The sequence below is a fragment of the Hyperoodon ampullatus genome (assembly GCF_949752795.1).
Source record: "Hyperoodon ampullatus genome assembly, chromosome: 12".
Classification (NCBI taxonomy): Eukaryota; Metazoa; Chordata; class Mammalia; order Artiodactyla; family Ziphiidae; genus Hyperoodon; species Hyperoodon ampullatus.
This window is the reverse complement of record NC_136925.1, coordinates 42,599,235-42,623,907: the sequence shown is the minus strand read 5'-3', so window position 1 is coordinate 42,623,907 and position 24,673 is coordinate 42,599,235. Positions and strand designations below refer to the sequence as shown.

Below are 24,673 nucleotides of genomic sequence, written 5' to 3'. Positions count from 1 at the left end.
AGCTTTAAGCTCCATCCATCTGTACATTCTTCAGCCAGAGCCTCTGGGGAGAGAGAGAGAAAGTGAGAGAAACGGAGGGGGAAGACAGAAAGAGGAGAGAGAGAGAGAAGCGGGGGTGGGGCAGGCTCTGGCTTACTCTCTCGCTCTTCCTTTTTCTACTAAGTTGCTCCCTGGGCTGCCTTGAGTTCCCACATCTGGATACTGCAGACGCACAGAAGGTAAAATAAGCGAGGCACCGCTGCACCACAGGGGGGGACCGGCGAGGACCAACAGTGGCCGAGGCCCTGGAAGAGCCCTGTCGGATGTCAGCGGAGAGATGGCTTTGAGCTCAGCCTGGTACGCAGTCCTGCCCCTGTGGCTCCTCTGGGGCGCCGCCTGCTCCCGCGCCGCGTCTGGGGACGAGAGCGCTTTTCCTTTTGACATTGAAGGGAGCTCAGCGGTCGGCCAACTAGACCTGCCTGAGACCATCGAGGCCCGCGTGGCTCCCGGAAGCCTGCCGCCTGCTGCCAAGGTACAGTGCCCCTGCCGTTGTCACCCTGCTGGGGCACCTGGGCCCCGTGTTGTGTGTCACACTTGTGTCCCCCTCCCCCTCCCCCTTTCCCTTCCCCACCCACCTTATGAGTTTCACCTGGACGGGTCAGTTCAGAAACTTGAAATAAAGAGTTTTACTTTGTACGTTGGGTTTGGACTTGGTGATTTGAGAGCTGAGGCTTTGGAACACATCCCTGTTCAAGCTGGTAAAAGGGCATGTGTCCTGCATACTCTGAGTTAGCAGGCTAGACTCTCAGCTGGGGCTGCGGTAGCACGTCTGTGACTTTCCGCCGCTTGTTATGTCCCAGTAGAGTCATTTTTTTTTGTGTGTGGTACGCGGGCTTCTCACTGCTGTGGCCTCTCCCGTTGCGGAGCACAGGCTCCGGACGCGCAGGCTCAGCGGCCATGGCGCACGGACCCAGCCACTCCGCGGCATGTGGGATCTTCCTGGACCGGGGCACGAACCCGTGTCCCCTGCATCGGCAGGCGGACTCTCAACCACTGCGCCACCAGGGAAGCCCTAGAGTCATTTTTGACAAGCCACACCACTTAACGTGTGTGCCCTGTCACTGGCTTCCTGCTCCTCTGTGATGTTAGGACAGTGAGAACAATACTGCAGGCCTAATCTTTTTGTCACAAATTAAACAGAAGGTCCTCTGCAACAGGGGAGGGTGAAGAGTGGGTGAGGGCACTAAAGAAGCCGTTAGGAAACTGCAGAGCAGACACTGCAAATAGACACGAGCCATTATATTCCAGAAACAAGAAGCCATGACGAAAGCAAGCCCCATCCCAAATGTAAAAATGATGGAGATATGCTACTGATGATATGCTTGTTCAAAAAGCTGCTGTTTGAATCCCTTGCAAAAGCGTTTATGTTAAAAGCATAACCAAAGTGTAGAAACTGGGTAAAGGTGGATGAATCCAGAGTAAGTGATTTAAGAACCCCCTGAGCCGAGACGGACAACAGCATGTCCAGGGCGTGGGAGATGCTAAATAGGAGGAAAATGAAGTCACCTAAGTTCATGGGAAAGGAAAGAGCAGTTGACCTAACAACACACACACACACACACACACACACACCCACCCATAGCTATGATTACAGCAACTATAGAACCAGAGCAGTTACGTGGATTGATACATTTCTAATGCCATTGATGCATTTCTAGTGCCATTTCTAAGAGCACTAAAGTCTGGATTATTGCTATTAGTCCTACTAATTGTTAGTATAACCGTAGTTATTAATTAAACTACTGATAAGATAATATACATGAAGATGGTCCTTCTCCAGGAGTGAGCCGTACCCACACCCCAAAATGAGGGGAGGATGGGTAGGGCCAGAGCATACCAACTCCCATTGTGGTGTGAAATGTAATCCCCATGAGAAAGAGGGGCACGCCTTCTGGTCAACTTTGTACTCAGACATGGGGAGAAGCCAGACCAGGAGACCCTCCACATGATGGGAAGGCTTCACTTCTCTACAGGCTTGGAATCAACCCCCCAGGAAGCATTATCTCCACCTGTTGCTTTGAGTGGAAAGTTCCAGAATGAAACGCTTAAGAGTAGGATTGCCAGATAGAATACAGGACACCCAATTAAATTTGAATTTCAGATAAACAACAAATAGATTTTGGTTATGTCTCAAATATTTCATGGGATGTATTTATACTAAAGTTTTTTTCACTGTTTACCTGAAATTCAGTTTATCTGGGCATCCTATCTTTTTACCTGCTAATTCTAAAAAGACAGGCACACATAACTTTTTGTAACTCTCATCTCACAAAAAGTAAGAAAATAATTATTTGATTTTTTAGGGAACCTTAAATTTATTGCTGAAACCCTGAGCAATTGCTTATATACTCATATGTTCAGTGAAATAATATGAAGGCAGCACAGCAGAGGGTTTTAGATTGCAGGCTTTGCAGTCTGATGGTCCCAAGTTCAAATTTCAGCTTGCCTGCTCCTTACTTGGGGCAAACTACAGATGCCCAACTTGCAGATAAAGAAACTGAGACTTAGATAAGTTATTGATGTCTACTTCATATTTCATACAGTTACTGTGATGAAATTAGATAAAATACATAGAGGACTTAATACAGTGACTAACATGTATAAATGCTTTATACATCCCACGTGTTGTCTTTATTATTATTATAAAAAATACATGGCTACTTAGATTAAAAGAAACCCTTATTTGGGAATATTTCTCAGAACTTTATTTTTATGGTGCTAGTTTACTTAATATTGCTTGTCTGTATCCTTCCAATCAAAAAGAATGTCATGTAGTGTGCTAAATTTGTAATACTGTCAGAGACTAATAGGTTCAGAATGCCCGTTGAGGCTTCTGGTTTAGGGAAACAGAAAGAATCTATTAGTCATTCCGGAGGGTCATATGATGTAGAAAGGGTGGGATTGGGGTAATTATGTTCCCACCGCATAGTTTCACATAATGCCCTCCAGTCAGCCTGCAGTCCCACAGCGATCCCAACGCCCCACCATTCGGGTTTCCCATGCTTTTTATAGCCAGTAAGGAGACCTGAAAGCAAATACATTCTGGACATTTAATAACATGGTACAACCACTCCACTGAATTGGTTCAGGAGGTTATATTTCATCTGTAGAGAAAAAGAGAACATGGACTCATACAAGACATTATTCGCAGGCGTTTGGAGAGGTGGATGGAAGGATATTCTAAAAATACATTCATTTTATTTGAATTGGATATATATATATATAAATGGTTATTCCTCAATTCTCCTTCAAAGGGAAGAAAGAAAACTAGTAAAGCAAGCGTGGAGCAGTGGGAGGTGCTAGGCTGACGGCCTTCCTAAGGCTCTCCCACGCCCCTCCATAGCAGGACTGGCATCCTCTCCACCCTCAGCACAGACTGGGGCACACTGGTGCACAGTGTGGGTTAGGAGAACAAATACATTCAACATGCACTGAATAAAAGGATGGGAAGCATGGGCTGACCAAGAAGGAAGGCCCCTCCTTCCCTTCTAAAATAAGCACAAGCTCCTCCAGGATGCAGAGAATTTGAAAACAGGAGCACCATGGGTAACTCTGTGCTAGTTGGTAGGATTTTCCTACTATCTGCTTTTTTACAAGCAGATAATTTACTGAGTCCATTATTTCTGAGTATATGGTGAGAACAATGATTCTCAGCAGGTGGGGGTGGGCAAAGGGGAAACTAGGTAGTGTCAAAAAGTGTATTTAGGGGCTTCCCTGGTGGCGCAGTGGTTGAGAGTCTTGCCTGCCGATGCAGGGGACACGGGTTCGTGCCCCAGTCCGGGAAGATCCCACATGCCGCAGAGCGGCTGGGCCCCGTGAGCCATGGCCGCTGAGCCTGCGCGTCCGGAGCCTGTGCTCCGCGACGAAAAAAAAAGTGTATTTAGTATTCTAATATTCTACATTTAAGAAAAAGAAAGTCTTAATTTTATCATACACATTATAGCAAGTGAAACTAGGCAAAAGTCTTCTTGGCCAATATGGAGATGCAGAAGAATGGGAGGGGATGCAGGGATGGAGATGGGAACAGTCTCCCAGGAGAAGGTATCAGAGTGTCCTTAGGAAGAGTGACATTCTTGTCTATCAAAAAGAAGCAGGAGTTAAACAAAGTCAAGAACACAGGTTAGAGGCTTATTAAAAGAAACCCTTAGTTGGGAATATTTCTCAGAACTTTATTTTATGGTGCTACTTTACTTAATATTGCCATATCTCTGTTGTCTATATCCTTCGTGGCTGGAAAGAAGCCACCCAGAGACTCAGAGAGGAGTGGGTACTTTGCTGGAAGGGCAAAGCAGGAGGTGGTGGAAGGAGACGCTGCTGTTACCGCCTTTGGTAGATTATTGAGAAAATAAGGGAAATAATTGACAATACTGAGCAAACTTCCCTGAGAGGGGAAACCAGGAGTTTATCACCTGATAACCTGACTGGATTTTGCAGTTGCTTTTCTTAGCTTCCCTCCAAGAAGATTTGTGCCCCATGAACCACAAATGTACCTCACGCTAGACAAACTTGCTTGCTAAAAAAAAAAAAAAAAAAAGCAATATGAACTAGACTAATTTTGAGGGACTTTTCTTCTAGACTCCCTTCATGGTTGATCTGTGATCCCGGGCTCCAACACATAGTTAGGTGCCCTGCCACTAAAGGATTGTAGTATGTTTATTAAAAGACAGCTCAGATCCCTTTCACTATCTGCTTTCCGTTGCCTTATCTTGCTCCCTTACTTTGAGAAAGGCTTTGTAGAACAACATCAAGACTTCCAGTCACTGGCCTGGGCCATCATTCTATACCGCTGTTCAACAGAGCAGTTGGTAATTTAACACCCACACCCCACCCCCAGCCTGGCATGCAGTCATTATTTCACTCACTTAATACCATCCAAAGAGCAGGTTTGGAGACCTACCATGTACAGAGTAATAAAGCAGGCGCCAGGGAGGACAGAAAGAAGGCAGAGTCACATCCCTACCCTCAAGGAGTAAGCAATCTAAGACAGAAAAATATACACGTAGCCACTATATAAAGCAGAATGAATTTATGTTCTGTAAGAGTGGCTATCAGCTAAGTGCCATGGGGCTAATGTGGAAAAAGTATTACTCCTGGGCTAGGCCAGTAGGGCACAGCCACTTACTCACCAAACACCAAGAAAGTTCCTGGGAAACATTATTTTAGAAGGACTGGAATACAGTAACGGTAATAATAATAATAGCGTGGCTTATCGATGACACTCATTGAGTATTTACCACGTGCCAGACACTAGTCTAAGCACTTTCCATGAGTTATTTCCTTTAACCCTCATAACAGTTCAGTGGGATTGGCGTAGTTATTATCTCATTTTGCAAACGTGGAAACTGAGGCACAGAGCATTTGCCCAGGCAACCTGCCTGGTAAGTGGCCCAGCTAGGAAGGAGTTTATGAAAGTAATTCAACTGTGCAAGAATATCTAGAAAAATGTGGTGAGGTAAATATAACTATCTGTAGGAACAATTTTAGTCAAAGTTTGGGAATTTCTTAAAGTGAAGATATATAAAATACCATTCAAAGACCATTTATGCAGTGCTTGCTAGATGAGTAGCATAAATTACATGGCCTATCTTACAGAATTTATTATAAAACCACTGGAAAACAGGGAATTCCATTTGCTGTAATTCCAGAGTTCTCAGATTTAACCAGAAGAAATGTTTTTTTTTAATTGTGGTAAAATATACACAAAATGTATTATTTTAACCATTTTTAAGTGACATTAGGTAATTCACCATTCATCATCATCCATCGCCATCCATCACCATCACTACCATCCATCTCCAAAACTTTCATCTTCCCAAACTCAAATTCAAAACACATTAAACAATAATTCCTGTTAGCCTTTTCCCCAGGCCCTGGCAACCACCATCCTACTCTCCATTTCTATGAATCTGACTACTCTAGGTATCTCACATAAGTGGAATCTACAGTATTTGTCATTTTGTGCCTGGCTTATTGCACTTAACATAATATGTTCAAGGTTCATCTATGTTGTAGCATTTGCCCAAATTTCATTCCTTTTTAAGGCTGAATAATATTCTATTGTATGTATATATCACATTTTATTTGTCCATTTGTCTGTTGATGGACACTGAGTTATTTCTACCTTTTGGCTACCATGAATAGTGCTGCTATGAACATTGGTCTACAATTATCCATTTGAGTCCCTGCTTTCAGTCCTTTTGAGTATACACCTAGAAGTGGAATTGCTGATCCTATGGAACAGAGACAGTTTTAAAACTCAGATTTTTATGGAGGCCGAGTAAAAAATAACTGGGCAGGGAAAGGAACACATCCTGTGAGTGGTGGGGCCCAAGCAACAGCAGAGGAAGGGATGCGTCTTCCAGAGGGCACCCACCTCTCTGTGTTGCCAGGCCTTCTGTTTTTTTACAAGACAGAATCTGGATTCTTAAGTGAAATTGCTGACTCAGTTTTTTTAATGCCCTGTGGGAAGCACATCGGAGGACTGTTTATTTGCAGCCTCTGCTTTATGACATTTGAAATTCACCTTTCATCAAAGGCACAATGTGGGCATCTAGCCAGACAGATGTGCTATGAATCCAGCTCCCCTACTTTCTAGCTGTTTGACTTTAGGCAAATTAGTTCATTTTTCAGAGGCTCTGTCTGTTTGATTTTAAAATGAATACAAATGTATTTTCTTTGCAAGATATTTGTGAAATTTAAGTGAAATCGTGTGTATAAGCTGCCTAACTCAAAGTCTGCCCTCATTCTCTCTTCTCTCCCTCCCTCCTCACCCTTTTTCTTCCATTATCTGTTTTTATCTACCTGCCAGTTCAGATTTGTAGTATCAGTCTATTTTCATCTAAACTTTTACTTATTCTGTAAATTTGATTACTTTCAACTTTTGCTTACAAATTTGCTGATTATCCAACATTGGACAAGAAGGAGACTAGTTTAACTATTAAAATAATTGTATCCCTAATGGTTCTTTAAATATAACCTTTCCCCAGAAATAGGATAATCTGAGCACTTAAGAGAAATGAATGAGTTTTCCCAAATACTCAAAAAACTAAACAAAAAACCTAGCATATTTGCTATGACAAGGACTATAACCTTTTCTTTTTCCCTTTCACAATTAAATTCTAAAATCTGACTTGTCATAGATTCTTGAAGCATATAATGCCAAAAACACTCCTCTCCTTTAGGGTTTTTCCTTGCTCAAAGTAACCACATAAATATAATGATGGCCAGACATAGTTATTAGACATTTGATTGGTTAGAAACCATTAAAATCAGATTGCCAGTACATGCTTTGAGTTCCAAAACTTAGCATTTCCAAACAATTACTTTCGTGTTTTCTAAAGCAAATAATCTGCTACTTGACTGAGATATAGTGACCACATAGAAGAATATTTAAATATCTACTCCAGCATTTGCCAAAAAGCTGCATTCTTTTTTCAATTGCTTTTCTTTTTGCTCCTAGTGTGGTAAAGTTAAATTCTGGGAAATGGTTTACTAAAGGGAAGTTTAACCACAGATGTTTGTAATTCCAACTTAAGTTTCCCATCAAAGTCTTAATGAAATTCAGCTGCCAAGCAGTCAGCTCTGAATCTGAGTCTTTTTATCATGAGAAACTTGGGGAAAACAGCACTCTGAGGCTGACTGGTAGTGGGAAACTGTCCATATTCAAGCCCAAATCCTCTACATGAAGGAAAAAAAAAATACACGAAGAAACAAATTCTCTTAAAAAAAAAAGGAGTGGGGGGTGGTCAAATGTACTTTAAGTAACATGTAATATGGCCCTCTTTTCACTTCCAGGAATTTCTTAGTTTGTGTGTTGTGTTTTGTTGGAGGTTAGAGATCTAGTGTTTACCTAAATGGAGTAAAGTATCAACATTTATGACTCCATGAGAACCAATGAGTTGGAGAAATCCCATAACATTAACAGCTGCATTAGCCCAAGCCCCTTGGAGACTAGAGCAGTGATCCATGCTGCATACTACAGCTAAAAGGATGCTTGAGCACAGTGCAGATTCTTTATATTAATATTTATTTTGAAATTATGCCCTCCATTACATGGAGTGGCATGATTACTTTAAAGGAAATCGAGATGTCTAGAGATCAAAGATGTCTTCACTAAAACTCACCTTGGACGTGACTGTTACATGCAACACTGTTGTCTGTTTACAAAGTGAACTGCAGCATGGCACACTGCACTGAGCAGCTCTGTAAAGCCAAATTTCAACCCAAAGGAATGCATAATATAGACACAAGCAGAAGGCAAGATAAATGTCTAAAAAGCCTTGTACCGTGGGATGCCAGGGCTGTAGAACCATCTAGAATCACTGCAAGAGCCAGAGCACAAATTCAGGGTTTAAAATCATGGCTGGCTGCTTCTTCCACACAGAATTGTTCCACAGTGCCTTTCAAGGTTCACAGCTACAGTGTGTATGTTTCCCTTTGATGATCAGTGATATAATTTGACAAGCTGAGTGTGCCCTAAGTGTAACCTCTCTTCCTGTTGATATGCCATGAGTCCTAGGAGCAGCAGAGCAGTTCTGTCATCTGTGATTCTGTTAATCCCCAGGTCACAGGTGAGGTGCTAACTGCCTGTTATTTGGAGACTGAACTGAGTCTGAATGCCTGGAGATGGGCCAGTGTTTCTTTGTGGTGCATGAATAACTGCCTCATTCTATATTGTTCCCTTGGAATTGCTGTCTGTCGTGATCAATGCCAGCAGACATCCTGAAATTCCTCTCATCAGAGACAAGCCCTGAAGCCTCTATTGCAGCACAGAATTCAGCATAGAGGAGACGTGTTTGAATGTGGAGCCAGTGGGTGGTTATTACCGGATATATAACTCTATTGACCTTGCACTGGGAACCATAAAATCAAAGGGGTCATGGGATGTTAGATCTAGAAAGAGAGTTTAGAAATTCAAACCCTCTCATTTTGTAGGTAAGGAAGCTGGGTCTCAGAGGGGTTGGGGTGCTTCACTCAAGGACACAAAGTTCATTAGCAGCAGTGCCAGGAACTATGTCTTCTGACTTCCAGCCTTATTTTCTTTCAAATTATTTCAATCAACTGAATCATCCTTAGCTTTAGAACTGGGGATCATTAAGTAAAGTACATATTTTTTAATAAAATATATATATGTATACACACAGATATATATATATATACACACACACACAGATATATCTTTAAGAGAAGAATTGTTTACTTCTAATATACTATCACTTTACTCTTCATTGTTTCTAGTTAAGCTTAAGTTGAATTATCAGTAGGAGAGTCTCCCAGAATTGAGTGAAGTGGGAAAAGCACTGAACCGTGAGTCTCGAACTAACTATTCTTGCTCTTGGCCATGCCACTAACAGCCAGATTACCCTTACCAGTTAAAGGAACCTGGATAAGTCCCTTCACCTCCTGGGACAGCTTGAAAAGAACAAAACAAAATCAAGGTTACTTCAAGCAACCAAGTTCTATAATTGGCTAATAAATAGATCAAATTGTAAACCACTTAAAGGGAAGCTGACCTAAGGAACAGGATCACTCAGAGTCACAGCTGCTGTCCTAGTTAGAACCCCAAGATTTAGTATCCAGAACCTGAGGGAAACACAGGGTCCTGATCTGCTTAAGAGGGTTGGGTGGGGATGGTTTAAGAGTCCTTTTTCCTGCTTCCTTCAGGGGCAGAGCTCAGGATGGTTTGCAGGACAGAGCGCTGGCCCAGCCACGGACATGAGCCTTTCCAAGATGACACGCCCAGGAGGTTTCCCAGCCAGCATCCGGTTCAGACACCTAAGTGTGTCCAATGAATATTAATGGTCTCCCATGCCAGGGTTCCTGCTGCCATCTGCCCTCTCCAGATCCTTCAGGGTGACCCTAAGCATGAAGCTCCACATGGAGAAACAAGAAGGATGACAATGGACAAGATAAGGGACATGGGGACTTGTGTCCCTGAGTCTTCTAACACTTAAGTGACATGTGACAGAGGGTCCAGAGGGGAGAATGTCTTTTCACTCTGCACAAAAGGAAGGAAGAGCCAGTGAGGGATTATTAATTCATTATAAACATCAACTGAAATCACTGCATTATAGTAGACACAATAATGCCACCAACTAAGCCTTCATGACAAGGTAAAGAGGAAGCTTAATTTGATAGCCTGCTCTAGATTGAGCAGAATGCAACATTTGGAAGCAAATATTTTAAAGGACCTTTCTGGAAGTCAGAATCACCAGTGTGTGAGGGAGCCTGCCCTGGGGGTGTGAATGACTGTGGGGAGGAGGGGTCGAAATCGTGGAGACTCCAAATGTGGCCCAAGGACAGCGGCACCAGCAGCACATGGACCCGTACTGGGAATGCAGACTCCCAGGTCCCACTCCGGAATCAGAATCTGCATTTTCACCAGATGCCCAGGTTGTTCACATGCACATTAAAGTATGAGAAGCACTAGTCTCTAAAATGCAGCTGGGCTTAGATTTTAATGGACTTCAGGAGATTGAGAATCCAGAAAAGGGAAGCGTTTTTGACATAATTATAGAGAGGCCTAAAAAGTAAAACCAAATCATGGCTGCATGAGGCTAGTGAGAGAGCTCATAGGCCCACTGGGGTACCAGCCCTCAGCTTCGAAAGGTGCATTTTAGAATAAAAATCAAGCTTCAAAGAAAATTGCTGCTTCAAGACATCTGGAGGAGCTGAGAAGGTAACATCACTTCCTGAAACCCTGGCCCGCACGCAGCAGGTGTTCAGGAAGGGAATTTAAAGAAAGACATGAATAATAGTAATATTTTTAATGTTCATTAAAGTGCTTAGAGGATAGCAAACAAACAGACAAAAAAGACAGACATGAAATGATAAGGAAGGTTTCCTACTCCCAGCACACACAGCCTAGAAACAGGACCACTGGAGATCTGTGTCCTGAAGGGGAAGGGAGCAGAGACGGGAAGAATTTACTCGTGGAACCTTCTTGGAAACAGGGCATTGCCAGACTCTTAGGAAATAGTGGGATTATAACGTCTCTCTTGCCAACAAGGGAGGCTTTCTAATTCAGGATAATGTGTCTTCAGGGAGTGAGGAGTGTGGTCTCTGGCCTAAACTAGAAAGAAACTTGATAAGAGATATGGAAGAGCTCATTCCCCGGAATGAGAATTGCCAAGGCTAGCCCTCAAAATGGAACCTCTCTAGAGGGATTGAGGTTTGCAGGAAAGTGCTCTTGAGACAGGGTCTCGGCCTCCTCCTGCATCAGCAGAGTCATCTCCATTCTCCTGGCCCATTCCAGGTCTCCTTGATGCAGCCACAGCCCTGAGAGGGCCCCTTGTTATTCTGTAACAGCCTTACAGGACAGCTGTCATCCTTTTGATTTTAATGCCTAACCACCTGCTTAGCACTAGCTGTGTCCTAGGCATTGTTTGAGGTGCTCTATGTGTATTATTAATTTTGCTCATAACGTAATGAGGAAGGCACTGCTATTAGCACTATTCTACACTTGAGGAAACTGAGTCATCTAGAAGTTGAGTAATTTACCCAAGATCACACAGTTTAGGGAATCTGGCTCCAAGCTCTTAATCTCTGCCCTGTAAATGACCCTCTAATGTCTGTTTCTAAATCTCAGAGTGTCTTACAATAGCTCAGCTAACAAGGGTCCCCAGTATCATCCAGGAATGCCAGAGTGGTCTTAGAAGCTGATGAGTCTATTTAAAGAACATTTAAATTAGTGGTATGTTTATACTTTGACTTGTTTTTCAAGTTATAGAGTAAACTCACTCTATCATCTCAATAACAATAGGAGGTTCTTCTTTAGGCATAATAGGAATAAAGATTGACATAATATCTGAATGTATATGTATTTATGTATCTCCAAATATGCTACACATAAGTCATTTCAGTGGAATCCTGAGTTTACATTAGGGACCTACAACTTAAAAGAACTTGATAGAAGGCTAAAGAAAGAACTTGAACTGTAGTAAAAGCAGGATCTCAGGGGAAATGATTAGACAAAGTACGTCAGTCATAGGAAAACTGAATGAAGTCTTAGAAACTAGTTATCTTTAAAATTTTTTCTTTATAAAGGAAAATATGGAAAGAAACGGAGTTTGCCAACTGAAAGGATTCAAGTCAGACCTAAAAGGCACATAAGCTGTTAACTTCTTTCCTAGAAATTTTCAAGCACTATATAAAACATCATGTCTGAAGTAAGTGAGTTATTCATTCAGCTCACAGTGATTAAGAGCTGAGAGGAACCAGGCAAGGCATCAGTGATTCCGTCTGGAACAAACCCAGGTAGCCTCCACCCTGCTGGACCAGGAGGATAGCTCTGCTAGCAGCAGTCACTTGTGGAGCCTGCTGTTAGCCTGGAAGAAAGGAAGGTGTTACAGTAGCGGTCCCCCAGATAATCACGCCCAAGATTCTCTACTGCTTCTCCTATCCCTCTAGCCTCAGGTTTTGAAATGTTTTGCTTACTGTCTTAGTTTGCTAAGGCTGCCATAACGTTATACCACAGACTGGGAGATTTAAACAACAGAAATTTATTTTCTTACCTTTCTGGAGGCTAGAAGTCTGGAATCAAGGTGCCATCAGGCTTGGTTTCTGGTGAGAACTCACTTCCTGGATTGTAGATGGCCACCTTCTCTCTGAGTCCTCACATGGCCTTTTTCCTGTGCACATGCAGAGAGAAAGAGACAGAGAGAGATCTCATCCTCTTTTATAAAAAACACCAGTTCTATCAGCTTAAGGCCTTACCCTTACGATCTCACTTAACCTTTACTAGCCCCTTGTATGCCCTACCTCCAAATACACTCATATGAGGCACAGAACTTCAACATATGAATTGGGATGGGGGAGGGGCGTTAACTGAGTTGGTAACACCTACCAAGGGAAGTGTGGTAAGCAGTAACTCTTTTTTTAATTAGGCAAAGTAATGTATAATAGCAAAAGAGAGCTTCTGGTAAAATAAGTAGTGTTATCACTCTGTATTAACCTCAGCCAAAAGCAAAAACAAACACAAAAATTTCACTAGCATTTCATTTTGATTGTACATTTTTATGAATTAATTTTTATTAGATATTTTGAAATATGGAGAATAGTACATTCAGCCCTATATTGCCACCTTGTATTCCTTAGGTGTCCAGGGACACTTGATTGATTAGCATTAATGTTTTTATTCTCTTATTTTAAAAAGGTACCTACTACCTCAGCAAGTTGCTTTGTATGATATAAACAGGAATAGAATCCAGTCAAAGAGATAAAACAAGTAAACAATAGTGTAATACAACTAAATGTTATCAAAACTCTTAGAGGGTTTAGAAGGAATGTTCACTCCTCGTGGGAAGTTCACAAGTGAATTCATGGAAGAGGTGACATTTGAGTTGAATCTTTAAGATTGAGGAAAATTCAAGCTGAGGGGATAGGATAAGTAAAGTCAAAAGACACAGGGTTCTTCTAGAAAGGGATATAGTCCTAGTTGGTGGTACTGGATAACAGGGAGCCACTGAAGATTTCAGAGCAGAAAAGATGCTCAATGAGAATTCTTCATCAACATTAATCTGGACATGGGCTATTGGATGGAGGACACAGTAGGCAGCAGAGAGCCTGGAATCAGGGTAACTTATATCATGTATTGGTAATTGTCCAGGAACGAGTAAGAAGAGTCTGGATTTAGATGGTGGCCATGGTCTGGAAAGGAGAAAGCAGACGCTGGGGTCATTGCAGAGATTCTATCAGATGATTTGCCCTGTTTTGGAGAGCAAGGATGACAGAGAAGTCAGAGGTGCTGCTTCTGTTTGTAGAAATGTATTACATCATGGGAAAAAATCTTGGGTTCAAAGACCTTTGAACACAAGACCTACTAAATCAGTGGCTTTCAAGCTGTGGCTTCATGGAAATGCCTTGCCTCGGGTATAACTTGGAGTGAGGGAGGCTGAGCAGCAAGAAGTGGGGGCTCTTCTTCCTTCAACCAATGCATCTTTTTAATCTGTTTTATAGATGAATTCTACATGAGATTTCCCTGGGAAAAAAGGAATTCTCTGCCCTACAGTGTTTGAGAACCATGATGCTGGAGGCTTCCGGGTTGATATTCTAAATCATGACAGGTCTCCAAAATATTGCCCAAAATCTCATTCAAATCAGTGCTTCCTAGGCAGTTTCTCAGTGTTACACATACCTGCCTCTGGGCCAGTGCATATTGCTGATTGCACAGAGCTGCTGGTGCTCTGAGCATCTCTTCTGTGGCTCCAAACACAAGCTAGAAATCACTGAACAATTGGTGCTCTCCTGAGAGATATTTTTATGCTTCCTGTTCCCTGTCTGAGGATATTTTTGGCCCTTTCCTAGGAAATTCCACTTTTGTCTCAGTTATTACCTGGGAGTGCTGAGGAAAAGGCAAAGGAGTTTTGGAAAGTTTTGGAGGGTGGTACTGGGTTGAACAGATAACCGGTATCTTTCAGTCCTCATAGGAACAGTCAGATGTTTGCATGGTTCTTATTTTTCTAAACCAATGGTTTCATCATTATTAACATCATCTTATCCTAAACCTAAACAGTTACTCAGCTGCACTCGGACCTAAAAAGACAGCTCTTAGTCTTACTTTCCCCTCCCTCAACACAGGATTACACCCATCTTTGGTCCTTCATCTCCAAAGGCCAAAATGCTTCCACTATGAGTGTTATGTCTATTAAAAGGGAGAAAATAAACATTTAAAACCATATTTGATTTTTTTTTATTTGAATGAAAAAAGTGACACCTTGAGCATTTCACAGTGTCATTAAGGAAAGTTGCCACTTATTTTATTTTGCTTTATGACATATATTCAGAACACTGAGAGAGAACTGATCTTCTGATAAATTAGGAAAGCCTCCTATATATCTCAACCCAAGCTTAAAGAGCACAGCTTTCAAAAAGCTCTTGACATTGGACAAATGTTATTTACAACTGAAAAATATTGGAATTTCCAATGACTACTAACTCAGTTGAAAAACAATGTTAATACTTTAAAGCTTCCATGAGGGGATATGGGGATATATGTATACACGTAGCTGATTCACTTTGTTATACAGCAGCAACTAACACAACAATGTAAAGCAATAAAGATGTTAAAAAAAAAAAGTAAATTTTAATTTTTAAAAAGTTAAATAAATAAATAAAAATAAAGCTTCCATGATTTACAAGGTATATTCATACATATTTCCACCTTTATTCCTTTCAACTATATTACAAACCAGGCAGGCCACTGGTTATTAATCTAATTTATATAAATGTGGAGATGTTAAATACTTTGCCCAAAGTTTCATAGCATGGAACCAGTATGAAACAGCAGGCAGCTTTACAGAATTCTAGACTATTAGGATGGGAAGAGCCTAAGAAAGCAACGTGCCACTAATATCATTGAAAGAGGAGGAAACTGGGGACAGAAGTTAAGTCACTTCCTCGAGGTCCCACAGCAAGTTTCTAGAACTGGAACCAGCCAAGTGTCCTGACTCTTAGAGCAGTCCTCTTGTCCTACTGAATCACAGCATGGATGCCATCACCAGAATAAATAATACGGGTGAGGAACACCTGGTGATCTGTGTGTTGGGATATTAAACAAGTTGGATCAGAAAAGAGCAAATCCATGTTTACCTTCCTGTTATGACTTATGTCACCATCTGTGCCTTAGTCCTAAATAATTTAACTATTAAAATATTAATTCTCTTGGCCTTTTGGTCAGTATATTTATCCCAATTTTGAATTTAATTTATAACCACACTATTCATACCTCTTCTTTCATTTCAAGGACTTTTGCTTTGTCCCCATATGGCTATTGACCCCTTAAATTATGCTTTCAGCACCCATACTTAAAAAGAAAGCTTTCAAGTGCACTAAGATTTCAGAATTTCCGGTTAGAGTTTCCTGATGGTCATATAAAAATAAACAACACATCCTGGATCTTAAAAGGAAGAAAGAAAATAAGATCAATTTCAAAAATGAACAATGACACTTCTGTTTTAAAACAATTGAAGAACTAAGTTTAAAAATTCCCAGACCACATTATGTCTGCTTTTCCCCCTGCACAGTCATCATTCAGGTTTCCACATGACTGTAAGAAACTTCCCTATCATGTAGCAAAACAATTATAATGTGAGAAATTAATGAGGAAAATTAAATGTTTGCTGGCACCAAAGTGGTCTACTCTGGCAGTTGTACCTGTTGTGACTGTCCCAACCTGCTTTAAAACAGTTCTGAGTTTCAGCATCTCCATTTTTATTTGTGGAGCTTTTTCACTGCTGATTTCAAAGTCAAGTCACCCTACTCTTCTAACAGCAAGTTTCTCAAAGGCAATCTACCAATTCCCAGCAGAACTGTAGTTAGTAAAATCCAGGGACTGCGCCAGGAGTAGCATCTGCTTAGATGTGCCCTGAGTCTAAAAGAGGATAAGAAATAAGGAAGATTTCAGGGGTTGGGGCAGCCCGCTGTGGTCAGCAAAATAAGAAGGTCTTTGGGAGGCAGAAGAGTTCTAATCTGCTGAGCACTCAGTGGTTCACTTTCAAAATAGCAGGCACTATCATCCCTTGTTCTCTCCCCTGGTCTTGATGTGAAGAGGATGCTCAGTATGGTGAAAGTAATACCATATTTAAGGAAATATAAATATCTTTGTAAGATCAGAGTAATAATCTTTTGGGGGAAGGATAATACTCTTTGTAACGGGCTTAAAATCTCTGTTTTTTTAAAGGGCTGGGCTCTTCCTACTCTCAAACAGTATTGGTGATTATTTTGGCAGGTGAAGCACATTTTCCTTGTGACCTGTGTTTTTGGACCTGCAATATATCAAAATGTTCAGTGGAAATAAGCATTCTGTTGTTTTCTTTTCTGCAGAATATCTTTTTATCTGCTCTTCCATTCAGTTGTTTTGAAAGCTAACAAGTGTTGGACCCTTGTTTTAATTTTAAGACATTATATCATCATCTCAGATTATCTAAACTGCTTTGATTTTCCTTTGATTACAATCTCTCTTTTTGTAATCTGCTAACATAAATTCATCTAGAAAATGTGCTTTCTCCTCAAAGTCATGAGTCACCATGGATTTCCTTGGAACATAGTTCACATCGTCTAGGAAATTTACAAACTTTTTTTCTTTATATGCTATTCACTTTTTTAAAAAACATATTTATTGAAGTATAATTGCTTTACAGTGGGGTGTTAGTTTCTGCTGTATAACAAAGTGAATCAGCTATACATATACATATATCCCCATATCTCCTCTCTCTTGCGTCTCCCTCCCACCCTCCCTATCCCACCCCCGTAGGTGGTCACAAAGCACCGAGCTGATCTCCCTGTGCTATGCGGCTGCTTCCCACTAGCTATCTATTTTATATTTGGTAGTGTATATATGTCCATGTGACTCTCTCACTTCGTCCCAGCTTACCCTTCCCCCTCCCCATGTCCTCAAGTCCTTTCTCTACGTCTGCATCTTTATTCCTGTCCTGTCACTAGGTTCTTCAGAACCGTTTTTTTTTTTTTTTTTTAGATTCCATATATATATATGTGTTGGCATACAGTATTTGTTTTTCTCTTTCTGACTGACTTCACTCTGTATGACACTCTCTAGGTCTATCCACCTCGCTACAAATAACTCAATTTCATTCCTTTTCATGGCTGAGTAATATTGCATTGTATATATGTTCCACATCTTCTTTATCTATTCATCTGTCAATGGACACTTAGGTTGCTTCCATGTCCTGGCTATTGTAAATAGAGCTGCAATGAACATTGTGGTACATGACTCTTTTTGAATTATGGTTTTCTCAGGGTGTATGCACAGTAGTGGGACTGCTGGGTCATATAGTAGTTCTATTTTTAGTTTTTTAAGGAACCTCCATACTGTTCTCCATAATGACTCTATCAATTTACATTCCCACCAACAGTGAAAGAGGGTTCCCTTTTCTCCACACCCTCTCCAGCGTTTATTGTTTGTAGATTTTTTGAGGATCGCCATTCTGACTGGTGTGAGGTGATACCTCTTTATAGTTTTGATTTGCATTTCTCTAATGATTAGTGATATTGAGCATCCTTTCATGTGTTTGTTGGTAATGTGTATATCTTCTTTGGAGAAATGCCTATTTAGGTTTTCTGCCCATTTTAGGATTGGGTTGTTTGTTTTTTTGATATTGAGCTGCATGAGCTGCTTGTAAATTTTGGAGATTAATCCTTTGTCAGTTGCTTCATTTGCAAACAGTTTCTCCCATTCTGAGTGTTGTCTTTTCATCTTGTTTATGGTTTCCTTTGCTGTGCAAAAGCTTTGAAGTTTCATTAGGTCTCATTTGTTTATTTTTGTTTTTATTTCCATTTCTCTAGGAGGTGGGTCGAAAAGGATCTTGCTGTGATTGACGTCATAGAGTGTTCTGCCTATGTTTTCCTCTAAGAGTTTGATAGTGTCTGGCCTTACATTTAGGTCTTTAATCCATTTTGAGTTTATTTTTGTGTATGGTGTTAGGGGGTATTCTAATTTCATTCTTTTACATGTAGCTGTCCAGTTTTCCCAGCACCACTTGTTGAAGAGGCTGTCTTTTCTCCATTGTATATCTTGCCTCCTTTATCAAAGCTAAGGTGACCACATGTTCATGGGTTTATCTCTGGGCTTTCTATCCTGTTCCATTGATTTATATTTCTGTGTTTGTTCCAGTACCATACTGTCTTGATTACTGTAGCTTTGTAGTATAGCCTGAAGTCTGGGAGCCTGATTCCTCCAGCTCCGTTTTTCTTTCTCAAGATTGCTTTGGCTATTCCGGTGTCTTTTGTGTTTCCATACAAATTGTGAAATTTTTTGTTCTAGCTCTGTGAAAAATGCCATTGGTAGTTTGATAGGGATTGCATTGAATCTGTAGATTGCTTTGGGTAGCATAGTCATTTTCACAATGTTGATTCTTCCAATCCAAGAACATAGTATTTCTCTCCATCTGTTTGTATCACCTTTAATTTCTTTCATCAGTGTCTTACAGTTTTCTGAGTACAGGTCTTTTGTCTCCTTAGGTAGGTTTATTCCTAGGTATTTTATTCTTTTTGTTGCAATGGTAAATGGGAGTGTTTCCTTAATTTCTCTTTCAGATTTTTCATCACTGGTGTATAGGAATGCAAGAGATTTCGGTGCATGAATTTTGTATCCTGCTACTTTACCAAGTTCATTGATTAGCTCTAGTAGTTTTCTGGTAGCATCTTTAGGATTCTCTATATATAGTATCATGTCATCTCCAAACGGTGACAGCTTTACTTCTTTTCTGATTTGGGTTCCTTTTATTTCTTTTTCTTCTCTGATTGCTGTGGCTAAAACTTCCAAAACTATGTTGAATAATAGTGGTGAGAGTGGACAACCTTGTATTTTTCCTTAACTTAGAGGAGATGGTTTCAGTTTTTCACCATTGAGAACGATGTTGGCTGTGGGTTTGTCATATATGGCCTTTATTATTTTGAGGTAAGTTCCCTCTATGCCTACTTTCTGGACAGTTTTTATCATACATGGGTGTTGAATTTTGTTGAAAGCTTTTTCTGCATCTATTCAGATGCTCATATGGTTTTTCTCCTTCAGTTTGTTAATTTGGTTTATCACATTGATTGATTTGCATATATTGAAGAATTCTTGCATTCCTGGGGTAAATGCCACTTGATCGTGGTGTATGATCCTTTTAATGTGCTGTTGGATTCTGTTTGCTAGTATTTTGTTGAGGATTTTTGTATGTATATTCATCAGTGATATTGGCCTGTAGTTTTCTTTCTTTGTGACATCCTTGTCTGGTTTTGGTATCAGGGTGATGGTGGCCTCGTAGAATGAGTTGGGGAGTGTTCCTCCCTCTGCTATATTTTGGAAGAGTTTGAGAAGGATAGGTGTTAGCTCTTCTCTAAATGCTTGATAGAATTCGCCTGTGAAGCCATCTGGTCCTGGGCTTTTGTTTGATGGAAGTTTAACCACAGTTTCAATTTCAGTGCTTGTGATTGGTCTGTTTATATTTTCTATTTCTTCCTGGTTCAGTCTCGGAAGGTTGTGCTTTTCTAAGAATTTGTCCATTTCTTCCAGGTTGTCCATTTTATTGGCATAGAGTTGCTTATAGTAATCTCTCATGATCTTTTGTATTTCTGCAGTGTCAGTTGTTACTTCTCCTTTTTCATTTCTAATTCTATTGATTTGAGTCTTCTCCCTTTTTTTCTTGATGAGTCTGGCTAATGGCTTATCAATTTTGTTTATCTGCTCAAAGAACCAGCTTTTAGTTTACTGATCTTTGCTATTGTTTCCTTCATTTCTTTTTCATTTATTTCTGATCTGATTCTTATGATTTCTTTCCTTCTGCTAACTTTGGGCCTTTCTTTGTTCTTCTTTCTCTAATTGCTTTAGGTGTAAGGTTAGGTTATTTATTTGAGATGTTTCTTGTTTCTTAAGGTAGGATTGTATTGCTATAAACTTCCCTCTTAGAACTGCTTTTGCTGCATCCCATAGGTTTTGGGTCATGATATTTTCATTGTCATTTGTTTCTAGGCATTTTTAAATTTCCTCTTTGATTTCTTTAGTGATCTCTTGGTTATTTAGTAGTGTACTGTTTAGCCTTCATGTGTTTGTATTTTTTACAGATTTTTTCCTGTAATTGATATCATAGCATTGTGGTCGGAAAAGATACTTGACACGATTTCAATTTTCTTAAATTTACCAAGGCTTGATTTGTGACCCAAGATATGATCTATCCTGGAGAATGTTTCATGAGCACTTGAGAAGAAAGTGTATTCTGTTGTTTCTGGATGGAATGTCCTATAAATATCAATTAAGTCCTTTTTTAAAAAGGAGAAAAAAACTGAAAAAGCAGTTGAAGCTTTAAACGAGGATAGATTTTTGCTCTATTTCAGCTGTTCAGTGACTGCGCTATTGACAGTAGCGTATTAAAAACCAAGTGCACCAGGTTCTTGCTTTAATTATTGATAGATTCTCAGTCAATTCAATCAATCTTGTAGCTACTGAGAGAGCCACACAACCAAGTATTCCTATTACCATTCTTTTGCTCATCTCACTTTGGGTAAAATGCATTAGCAGAATGAAAGAGGATAAAAACAATATTCTCTTCTTACAGTTGAATGGAATTATCCCTATGCATAATTTATAACTTGGAAATTATTGTCAATCCCAAACTCCTAACTTTCAAGCCACATGACAGTCCCTTATGGGATCCTGGTGACCAAAAGAACTAATGAGGCTTCTAGGCATACCTAACACTTAGTTCAGGGATTAGGGCATGCCTCCAGTATTATCTACAATATGGGGACAGAGAGTGGTATCTCCGTGTTAGTATACTGTAAGCCAGAATGTTGCTGAAGATGTCACATGAGTTTAATCGCTGATATTAAACTAATCCTTCCAAAGAAGATCACAGAAAGTAGGAAAAAAGTCAGTCCATCTGGTGCTTTTTATTGAAGTAGATTACGGGGCGAGGGGGAGGATGCCTAGTTTGAGCAATAAAACAAAAGGAATATAAGTTTGAGCCTCTCTGCCTTATGGGAAGTGACTAAAAAACGCCCTATGTTTTCCAGCCTTTAGGCTTCAGCCTTCTCCTTTAAGAAAACCGTGCAAAAATGCCACCTCTTCTGAAGAACCATTCTTAATCCATCCCCCACCCCCATGTTAAAAGTAATTTCCCCTTCCTCTTTACTCTCTCAGCATTTCTCTGTACCTCTCCTATACTATGATTCTTAGCACTTTCTACCATATATTATAGTAAGTTACGTATGCACCTTAAATGCCCCCGCTAAACTCCTGGAGGCCAGCAGTGTCCATGATTCATCTTCTGATTCCCCAAATTGACTGGCCAAGTACCTTCAGTATAATAGTTGCTCAAGAAAATAGTTTATACATTCCTTATTTGTTGAATGCCTGCTTTGTGCCACACCCTAAACTGGGCCCTGGGTAAACAGTGCTACATGAAACAGAGAGACAGAATGAAATACCATACCAAATACTGAAAGCCAAAACGGTGCTGAGTTTTCTGTTTGTGGCATGTGTCCATTCTGACAGAATCCTGTCATATACCTCTGATGAACAAATCAGCATTCAGCTTGACATCAATAATGAACCATGACATCCCTAGGCTGTTCATTCCAGGAGCTCTGTGCTACGGGCGAGAATGCCTTTTAAGCTAAAAGCTTTGTCTTTCCCACTGTATATGGAAAAATTGACTATGCACTTTCATGGAGAAGGTCTAGCTAAGAAATGTTTATATTGGACCAAGCCCCATCTCTAAATCTGGGCTTGTTGCTGAATGGTATTTTGTTTCCTTGGATCAGGGAAGGGGTCTGGAAACATCTGTAACTAAAGTATTGTTTTAAAAGCAGCACAATTTTTCCCCCTCAAATTACAGATAACAAAATTACTTTAAATCAAACATTCTCAGCCTTCCTCATCCATTTCCTTTCATAAATGTGTATTATTTTGATGGCATTAAAAACAGCAGTGCAGAGAATAGATCTATAGCACTTGAGGCATTGCCGTCTCCTTTGCAGTCATTTTCTTTTCACTTTGTGTACTTTACCTTCACTTTTATAAACGTGCTTTAACACAGTAAGTATCTGGATCAAAACAGTAATTTGGGGGCAAAATTTAAAAGCTATAAACAGATAATATCAGGTTGTAAAGTGATTCTGAAACTACCCTTCAAATTTTTTACTAAAAGGAAAATGTGCAGGTTATTTATGCCATTTATCAATGTAAAATTGAATGAAATAAAGATTTAAATAGTATTTTACCAAAATAAAATTTTAGGGGAGGGAAGTTAGGTAGGAAAATTTTAGGAAACAATCCCAAATAACATGAAAAGGATGGAAATTCTGTACCAACTTTGAATCTCATTCATGTTCTAAAAATAATAGAACTTCGGAACAGTTCATGATATTGTAGTTAAAATTTTGTTCGTATAGATTTACCACTTGTTGGAAAAGTTTTTCTGTTATTGTTCTGTTTTAATTAGCTCCCCAAATTGAGGAGCTAAATGTTCAGGATGGTAACTCATTTGCGTTGCTTTCTGTAAGCAGTTTGTGTTTGATATATTTGTTTATTTATGAACTGTTTGAAAATGGCCCTGTCATCAGAGACCCTGAACAGACCACCACTCTGAAATACTTCAGTCGTGGCCTGAAGATTCATTCTCCTGAGCCTTTTAGGTGCCTGACACATTGTAGAGATGTAAAATATTTGTTTAATGAATTCTACTGCTCCCATTTTACAAATAAGAACACTTGGGGTAAGGGCTGTCATTTGCCTCATAAAATTTGTCTTATAAAATATATCAAAGGCAGCGTGTAGGGTCAACTTACAATCCAAGTTTTGAACCAGTCACAAACCCTCTGTGGGATCTAGCCTCTCTCAGTGTTGAAGGGCGATGGTGTTAGTTTCATGGCCCAGTCAAAATTGTAGTGATGGTATTTTATTAGTACAATTTATAGGTCATAGTTTTCCTGTTAGGTGGGTCAAGCTGTCATACATTCTGCTCAACCAGACACCTGCTTCTTATTCATAAGGGAAACACCTGCATAACCGCTGGTGTATGTTACACAAAGGGGCATCCTTTCCCAAGGCCCATTGTCAGATCCCTCAAATGAAACAAAGGAGGTGTCAGGGGTACAGCTGGATGTCATACAACCAGCTTCTAACAACAGTTGACTTCTCTAATGAGTCATTACATTATTTGCTTCACAGTCTATTTCTATCTGCACTAAATAGAAACTGCTAAAAATTGAAACATCAGCTATAAATTATATTTAAATTACAAATAATTGCCATATGCCAAATCTAGTAATTACAGAGGGCCGACGGACAAGGTTTCCTATCTCAGCTGAGCCACACAGAGCAAACCTGAGCAAGATTTAAAAAGTGTTCTCCCCCCTCACCTGCCCCCACTTCTCCATCCCATCCCACCCCACTCCCTCACCCTCGTGCCTGGGGAGTGGTAGTCAGAACTCTGGATGATGATGGCACTCACCTGTGAAATAAGGGAGATGGTACTACTGGAATAACTTTAATGAGATTCTTGATAAATCTGATAACCATGAGCAGAGTTGACTTTTATCCCAGATAAGCCTAGGAAAGGCAGAAGTGGACAGTGTGGGCCTGTTTGCAGCCCCAGAACAGCCCCCACCATTCTCAACATCACTTTCTTCATCATCATCAAGAAGTGTGGTTTAGTGGAAGGTGCACTAAGGGTGGCATTAACTTGCTCTATGTACGTGACTTTAGATGAGTCCCTTACTTTTCTCGGTTGCAGTTTTCCAAACTTTAAATAAGAGGTTAGATGAAGGAACAACTAAGATCCTTGGCAGCTCTGGAATCCTGTGATTATATAATACCAATGTATGTATAGTGCCACACATTTACTACATATTCATTAAGCACCTGCTGTGCAAGGCACTGAGGATACAGTGACAAAACAGACAAATCCAGATTCTGTTCTCTGGGAGCTAAGTCTTCTGAGGAAGAAAGACAATGAACCAGTAACTTCAGGGGTCATTGCTGAGCTGTGTCCCATAAAGAAAGACTTACAGCTTACTGAAAAGCTACCAGTTAAAACAGATAACCCTGGCACAGACACGTCCAAAAGGAAGGGAGGAAACTAATAGCTATTGAACCCCTTCTCTACCCTTCCATTGGACTTTAACTGCACAATAT

General features: G+C 40.3%; 1 protein-coding gene across 1 annotated transcript in view; it reads left to right on the top strand.

Annotated features, from left to right (window-relative positions):
- Window positions 1-273: 273 nt before the first annotated feature.
- LAMA4 (laminin subunit alpha 4) overlaps window positions 274-24,673 on the top strand; it is a 140,788-nt gene continuing 116,388 nt past the window's right edge. The window contains exon 1 of the mRNA XM_079716722.1: window positions 274-511. Coding sequence (XP_079572848.1) covers window positions 317-511 — 195 coding nt within the window. The 5' untranslated portion in view covers window positions 274-316. The remainder of the gene's footprint in view (window positions 512-24,673) is intronic.